Raw genomic sequence first — 8,870 nt, forward strand, 5'->3', positions numbered from 1 at the left:
GCAATTTCCTTTATATTTAATTTATAGAATAATTTGCCTAGATCCCAGTTGATATTTGAGCACAGACCCTCATATATATAATGATGAAATCTATTGTCTTAATACTAACATCTGGCTGGTAAGTGATGTAATGAAGGTTGGCCATTAAGTTGTTTGTCACCACTTGTTCCCCAGATGTTGCCTGTAACACACCTCTCTCATAACTGTTCTACATCTTGTAGCAATACCACCTTCAAACTCCAGCTTACTACTGTTATGGTATGTAGATTTAACTTATTTTGTAAAACAATCATCATATTATCTCACTAATTTTTAATACTGTTTATAATAGTATCCCTCATGTCAAGCTACCATTTAACATAATGAAGCCACCTTAAGCCTGTTCCTCTACACCCAATTATTACTCAATAATCATACTTTTATAACGGTTTCTTTGTCTTGTATAATTCTAAGTATCTCACCTTTTTTTATATATGTATACCAACTGAAGAGGGACTATTCTGATAGTCCGAAATGCATTTTGGTTATTTCATGTCAATTGTTAATTTAATCGTTTTTAATGTACACCCCTTCTCATTTTATTAAATGTATTCCATTGATACCTGGGTGTTTGTGCTTATATCATTGGTGTGATAAGTCCTTATTATCTACCTCACATTAGTAGATTTTTAATTCATATATTATACCAAGGGCAAAAAGAAATTTCTTTATAGTGTTAAAGATGTTGAAGTTAGAGTAGGAAATCGAACATTTCTTGCAAATTAGTATAGTTTTTCCTTATCTGAATAATGCTCATTCTGCAAAAAAAGAGAAACATTTTGAATAAAAAAAATACTATTTTAGATATTTATCTTCATGTTTACACGTTATTTGATTCACAATTCATAACCATATAAGCTGAATTATTAGCGTGATGCATTGACATGTCATTAAGTATATAATTAACATGTATTATTAACAGCAAATATGTTAGAGCACCCAATTCTGATATTGGATAACCGAGTATTGGATGAACAATAAATTCCAAATACAAATAAGTTACCAGTTCTATATAAAGATGACATTTATAAACGCATTAGTAATCAACAGATTATGTAATTTTACATAGAATTTTGCAATTAGGAGAAATAATTCAAATTACACATACGTAATACTTGAAAGATTGTATTTTGTTAAAAAAAAAAGAAGCGAGAAAGAACATCTCTAGTCAAAAAAGCTAAAATTCAGACATAAAAAAGGAGTATAGCAACAATAATCTAAGCTCAAGCACTTTTTTAACAAGCAAGTAACATGTTTCTGAAGAACATGATTTTGGATCTCTCCCAGTACAAAACACTTGTTTTATTTCTCTTTCTTAGTCTGAATATTGGAATTTTCTACCAAAGTACATTAGTTTTTATATATTTGATACTGTTTATATATTATTCAACTAAATATGTTTACAAGAAACAAATGATAATATTTATCATATAGATTTGTCTTCGGATGGATAATGTCTAAATATTTTAAAAGTATACGTTCAGAATCACAGTACAGCATATACTGTTTAATTAATAAAGTTTTCACACAAAGATGATACTAAATTTTAGTATATTAATATGCTATTTTATAATATTTATCATTAGTAAATTTTTGAAATTTTTCTCGTAAAATTTTATTTCTAAAAATAGAAAATTAAGTAAAAATTGTCGACGTTATGAAAATATAGACTTCGTATAACATTAAATTTAAAAACTTCCTTGCCAACATATATTTCACACTAATATTGAAAAATAATTATTAAGTTATATGTCTAGTATTTAAAATTTATTTAAAAACTCATAGTATTTTCCTTGTGCTAATAGAATGAGTTTCACAATGAAAAACATTTCATAGCAGTTTCTGTTTCAGAGAATTATCACATCTTTTCATGCAAAAAGTAAATTCAGTTTTCATTTTTTAAGACAGAAAAATTGTGAAATATATTAATGAATAAATATCATTAAAATTATCTTAATAAAAATATTGCGTGAATTTTCATGATGTTTATAAAATTTTGCTACTTTTTCTCCTCCTTTCTTAGAAAATTTCTAAAGTAAAATATATTCACTTATTTTTTAAGATACAAAATAATTTTAACAGACTTAAAATTATAAAATATATTTAAAACATACAAAAATTGCCAAATATACTTTTACTTTTATACATTATTGATTATAATTGTTCATTGAATAACAGATACAAACAGATTGCCTTAATTTCATCAATCTTGAAGCTATAGCATGAAAACTTTTGTGTTCCAATCAAGATTTTATCAAAACAATCACAGTTAATAAAGTAATTTGAAGTGTTCAAATAATAGTTTAATTCAAGTGACATAAATTCTAAAGAGCATTATATATCCAATATAATTAGACATAACTAAGCACTTCACTATCTCATAAGACGAATTTCTGTTTTAACTGTTTAGAAATAGGCCTACAGGTATACGGTGGACAGTCAGTAAACCATAGATTTAAACTGTTGGTTATATTTTATACATGTTTTTTGTGTTTTAATTTTAATCAATAACAAATGCTTGCAATTTTTTATATTACTTATAGTTTATCAGCATTGAGTAATTTATTTGCATAGATAATTTCTGTGAGTGTTCCTAGATGGCGCTAACGGAGAGAGACTTATCGTAAAATTATGTACTTAAATGCTGATAAATGCAGAATTTTAGCTATCTCCTAGTGACGAATTTTTGTGAAATCGTCGTCAAAGATTCGTCTTCTGGGGGGCATCTAAAAATCTATATTTACTAACACTTGCCTCTGTTGATGAAAAGCATTAGTAGTAACATAGTGTTACGAAGTCAGGGAATTTGACATATGGGAAATAAAACTATCCGGGGGCAAAGTTAGAGGCTTGAAACGTTTAGGGAATTATCTGGGAAATTTGTTTTTAAATTTGATTTTTTTAAAATATATTGCATTTCAAAATATGAATGCACGAATGGACGTTCACAGAAAATTTTCCAGGGGAGCAAAGCGTGGAGACAAATAATTACATCAATAAATTTTTATTTACTTATTTAACTTTTGGAGATTTTCCACAAGTAGATTATAGAATACAATATTTCATCAATACAAAAAGACAGAAAAAGCCTCCTATGGTTGAGAGTGTAAGGTCTCAATATCTCAATTACTTTTACGATTATAATTTGTGGAATATTTTACTGGATTCCAGAGGACGGCAAATGCTCCGTGTGCCTCTTCTGAAGTCGCCCATGAATACATGTATAATGAATGATTTACTTAAATTTTTTTAATTTTTTTCCCAGTTGTGAACAGCATTGCCACTTTACCTGTTCTACCAAGACCAACATACTAGATAAATACCACTGAGCCCCAGCCGTTGAATGTGCCACGTTTTCACACCTGGATAACGTGATAACACCAACTTCAAAGATGCACATTTTCATCAACTGTAAAGATGCTGTAGCGTTTTAATTAAAACATGTATGATAATGATGTTAATTTTTCGGAGGAGTTGAGCAATTTGAACAGAAAGTTAAAATTTTCTATGCAAAATTTTTAAATAAAATTGCAGAAGAAATTAAGAATTTATGTATGTACTAAGTATTGTTATTGACATTATTTTAAAATCATTTGTAAAACATATTTAGTATTAGGCTTAATTTATTGACTGTTTTCCCCCTTATTGTTTCCGCCCTATTAGCACTAATACCCGATTCAGAATAAACTGCTTAAGGCACTTTAAGGCCTAAATTAACAGAGTGAGAATTTACAAACACAAAAAGTACTTTAAGCTAATGGCAATGTGTTATAATACAGGTGTTTCCCTACTCACGAACAGGTTAAATTCCCAAAGTTTTGTCGTAAGTCGAAAACTAACCTAGAAAGTATATTTGTACACAGAATAATCACATATCGTTAGTGTTTGATCCTTCAATGTAGTTAATAGAATACATTAAGCTCGTTTACCCTCTGGCTACGGCTTTGTACTAAGCAGATGCTTCAAACGCAGTTTTTTTTTCACCTAACGCACTTAATTTTATGATATGAAGTCAGTAGCGTGAGCTATATGGGACCAGGCAAATTTGAATTATGGGCACCATATTCAGATATATTCAGACTTCAGATATTTTTCTTCAGGGAAATTTTTGGGTAAATATTTTCTTATAAAAGATTGGTTTGTAACCTCCTGTTGGTGAGTGCTCCTGGTAATTGCCCTTTTTGCCCAAAGGATAACGCGCCCATATACCAAGTTTAGATTCCATAGTAATAGAGCGATACTTTTTGTATTTATCTCCACTGCTAAATTTGCTTTTAGGTTTTTGGACCAATAATCATAAAAATTTATAAAAATTGTAAACAATAGCGAAAAACGCCGTTACCACTAGACTCCTAAGAAGTCCTAGCAGCCGACTTGACCCAGGCCTTCACAACAATAACACTTGACATACTGCAACGCTTTCAAAGGAGCATTCTTCGACGGGCAGCTTCTTGTTCCTCACTAGGCAGAGGTTATTTTGAATACTTATTATCATGCAATCAGTGATACTAAACGTTAATAAATATCTCGTAACTTCATTTTATAAGAGTTATTTCTGATTTATCTCTTTATACCGGAAGTGACGTCATAAGACTTTCGGCGCGAATATCTCCGAAACAGCGCGACTAATCGATAAACAGGTCTTTTTTGTTGGTTTTCGTAAAAGAATCACGTGGTATAATTATTCTGCGTTTAGTTCTAACCGTTCTGTATATATAGGCCTATATATATATATAAATGTATGCATTTTGTCTCAAAATTTACTTTTTTCCTACCAATGTTTGGGAAATGCTCCCCATGTCTCCCGTAACTCAGCCCATGATACTCACAATTGACAAAATAAATACACTGAGGAAGTTTTCGAAAATTGTTCTGTTAGGTTTATTCCCTAATTACTTTACTTGACAGAAGGAAATCGTTCAATAAAGATAATTATAATTTTATTACCTTACGTTAACAACTATGTTTTACTAGTTTGCATTGAAAAGTTATATAGGCCTATATAAAATTTTCGACAAAATCTAGAAATATCTCTTCAAATGTCATTCAAAATAACAACAAAAATTAAAATTAATTATTTCCAATAATTTCAAACACATAATATTTATGAAAAAATAACTTAATAAAAATTCAAAATATATCACAATTTACATAGCCCATGTGTATATTAGGATAATAGTTTTTGATAAGTAGCAACAAAAGAAAGTATTAATTACAAAATGGTTTTCATGTAAAGAACCATCAACATAAACTTAATTTAAGACATTAATCAAACTATTTAAGCCATAAAAATTTTATTAGCTTTTTTTGTCGCATGCAGTTTATGGGAAGCAAATTAAAGAGTCTTTTTAATTAAAAAAGTTTATAACACAATCAATTATCGCGTTCGCTCAGAGTTACTTTTTGCATCTTCTGTATAATTGATTATTTTCATTTTTCTTGAAAATTTAAGCAAATTCATATGTAAACTGTTGCTAATTTTATAATAATAATTTTTTGAGTTATTTAGAATAAAGGAAAGTAATGAACAATATCTTTTATTGATCAAATCACTTGATAAATGTTTTGTTAATAATTATTTGCCTAGTTTTTATATTTTTAATAATTGTCTAGCTTATAATAATTATTAAATAAATTATCTTTGATAAAATGCTATTAAAAATTTTGTTTAAAAATTTTTTTTAATGAATTTTATAAACTAAACGTGTCCTGGACACCTTAAACTTCTATTTTTCAGTATAAAATATTTAGGTTATTCCATTTCCAATATTTTCATGAAATTCTGAAGAGTTTAAACTTTCTACACATGAAATATTCACAGTTTTTACTTATTTGGAAATATGAATATTTCATATTCTGAAAGCACAATTTCATATCATATGAAATGATAAACAGGATTTATGAATGAATAAAGTAGATATATTAATACACTTCAAAACAAATATTTATGAATAGCATTTTATTATTCTTTTAGGTTTATATTAGTCATCACAATCTATAATTTTCATGCTTTTTTCTTTTATGAAACAGAATGTGCATTAATGTATAATGTGCTTTTAATGAAGATATAAATACAAATTATAAGTAATTAATTAAAATAAATATTAAAAAATGTTAAATGTTNTATCATAAAAATTAAATTCAATTTAAAGTAATTTTAAAGCGATTTTTGGATTCTGAGATTTTTTCGTTAACTTTAACAAAGTCTATTAAAAGGTGAAATTACTCTCATTTCATATTATAAAGTTTTTTTTTTCATTTCTTACGGTTACGTTATCATTAACCATAACCGTTACGCGTAATCTTCTCTCAATTTTGACTATCCTGATAGGCCAAGTTGTGCCCGTGTAATAATTTTTACTTGGATCCCTCGATTATAGCAATTTCTGCAGCATGTTGAGTTGATCAAGTTACTTTCTGACTACGCTATATTTATCTGATTGACAACTCACTGCAAAAATGCTGGTTTCATATATAAAGCTCGTTAACGGACGAAACAAATGGTTCCGCTTCACTAATATCTTAATACACGTATCACATTTTGCCATAAAATAATAAAGACCATTCATCAGTGAAAGTTTCAAGTTGTCTGTTATAGATACTGTAAACTATTACTCAGGAAAATAATATACAAATAAAATACGTTTTTATTGTAAAATATTCTAATTTATAACAATATATGCTAAATAGTTTAATAATTAAATGGGCTAAATAAATAATTGAATTAATGACATAAGCATCAATACAATAAGATATTTCCGTTGTCATAGTCGAGAGGCACTATGAATATCAGTTCTACATTTGTAGGAATAAAACGGAATCAAGACAGTCATACTAAAAATCTCGTTATGAGAATATATTTTTTTTACTGTCAATGATTTTTATGTAATAAAAGTTTTGAAAACACTGCCGATTTCACATTGTCTCTATCGTAAAAATATTTATAGATTTACAATTCTTTGACATGTCAAATTTTATATTAATACTGTATATACTGTAGTGACAAATGATATAACATTTTGAAGTTCATATATAGTAGTTCTAGAATGCTAGAATTTTTAATTCGATAGGAAATTGAATTAAAAAAATAAAAAGTGATTTTCATTATCATTATATCTACCGGAGAATCTTTTATTTTCGAATATTTATTCTTGAACCCTTTCAACCTAGATAATAAAACAAAAATTGGTTAATAAAATAAAAACAACTAGTAGATGTTTCGAGATAGACATGCGCCTGCAAAGAGATAAAGTGAATTTAATGTTGAAAATAATTAAAACTTTTTTAGGTTATAGAAAGAAAATTGAATTAACATCAATTAATTTTCATTTGAAATAAAATTTATTAAAGAGTTACAAATATTCATTATCAAAGAGTAAACAAATATTCATTCAAAGAGAATCTTCATTATTAGACATAGCATAGAGAGACATTAATAATCTCTCTTTAAGCTATATTCTCGTATTAAATATAGAAATTTTTCTTTTATCCTCAACTTTAATGACTTATTTTTCACACAATCATTTCAAAAATTCTCAAAACATAAAAATAATTCTAAACCTTTTTATTTTATTACTTAGGTTAAAAGGGATTCAAATATATTTTTGAAAATAAAAATATTTATTTATTTATTTATTGGAGTTGNCTGCTTTATTAAATTTATTACAAAATATTAACAACTTTAGTAAATATTCCTCAAATGTAATTTATAAATTTTAAGAATTTCTGGTGATTGAATTCATATTTATATTTTCACAGTGTGTAAAAGAACTGGCGAAACGATATGGGTAAGTTGTATTGTTTACTGTCCTAGTTCTTGGATAAGTCGATCTGAGACACTTGCATGTGAAAACATTTTTGAATTCTTTCCGGAATTTTCCTATTAATAAAAAAAAGAAGATAATATAGAAATATATCTTAATTGTATATACTATAAATAAAATTATATTACGATGATTTTTCATAACTTTACGTGATTTTAAATATTAAATACCGAGGATATTAAATATCGTCAACGTTTCCTGGATATGAGAAATAAACGTTTCAACAATAAAATATGCAAATTAAATGCTTACTACAGAAACGGCTCTTGTCCATTTTGCAAATTTTTCGGCAAATCAAAAAACAATTTTATTGTGTCATAACTAGAGAACACTGAAATATTTCATATTCCCATTCTTGAGACCGATAAGAGTTTATTTTCATAATCATTTTCATTATCTTATGCAACACTTCATAATAATTAAAGAAATTAGTTTGGACAAGGAACGATTTGAAACTAAAGATGGAGGATAAAGGATGTTTTGAAAACAAATTTTTGTAGGAAAAAAACACTAAAAAAAATAAAACATAGTGAGAAAACATGTAAGACGAGTAACAAGGGACATTTTGCACTGGTAAGGTTTCTCTGTGATGGCAGCCATCTTGTTACTAGATATTTAAAATAAATTTTTTCACAGTTTATACGATATTTTGAAACAAAGCAGAAATAAAAAAAAAAAGAAATCATCCATGAATCCAAAGGAATCGGTATCTCAATTTTGAAAATTTTGGACAAGAGACGTTTTAAATAAGCACTTCAAAAATTGAAATATATTTATAAGGCATTATTGTTCAAATATATATTAAACATTAATTAAGTTTGTGTTGAATATGCAAAGAATCTAATATTTTTTTCAAAATCATGAAATATTCTCAATCGATAGGAATAATTTTTTAAATTTAGAAGTACATTTTCAAATATTTAATAACGGAGAACTATAATTTTTATGAAATAGAACTGAAAAGAAATAGATAAATTTATATATATATATATATTAATTTTCGAGTAT

General features: G+C 27.0%; 1 protein-coding gene across 1 annotated transcript in view; it reads right to left on the minus strand.

The window, feature by feature from the left end:
- Window positions 1–7,690: 7,690 nt before the first annotated feature.
- Window positions 7,691–8,870, minus strand: part of LOC111641970 (orexin receptor type 1-like) — a 95,604-nt gene continuing 94,424 nt past the window's right edge. The window contains exon 6 of the mRNA XM_023388232.1: window positions 7,691–7,918. Coding sequence (XP_023244000.1) covers window positions 7,755–7,918 — 164 coding nt within the window. The 3' untranslated portion in view covers window positions 7,691–7,754. The remainder of the gene's footprint in view (window positions 7,919–8,870) is intronic.

Source organism: Centruroides sculpturatus, unplaced genomic scaffold (genome assembly GCF_000671375.1).
Source record: "Centruroides sculpturatus isolate CEXI.00-Female unplaced genomic scaffold, Cexi_2.0 scaffold113, whole genome shotgun sequence".
Classification (NCBI taxonomy): Eukaryota; Metazoa; Arthropoda; class Arachnida; order Scorpiones; family Buthidae; genus Centruroides; species Centruroides sculpturatus.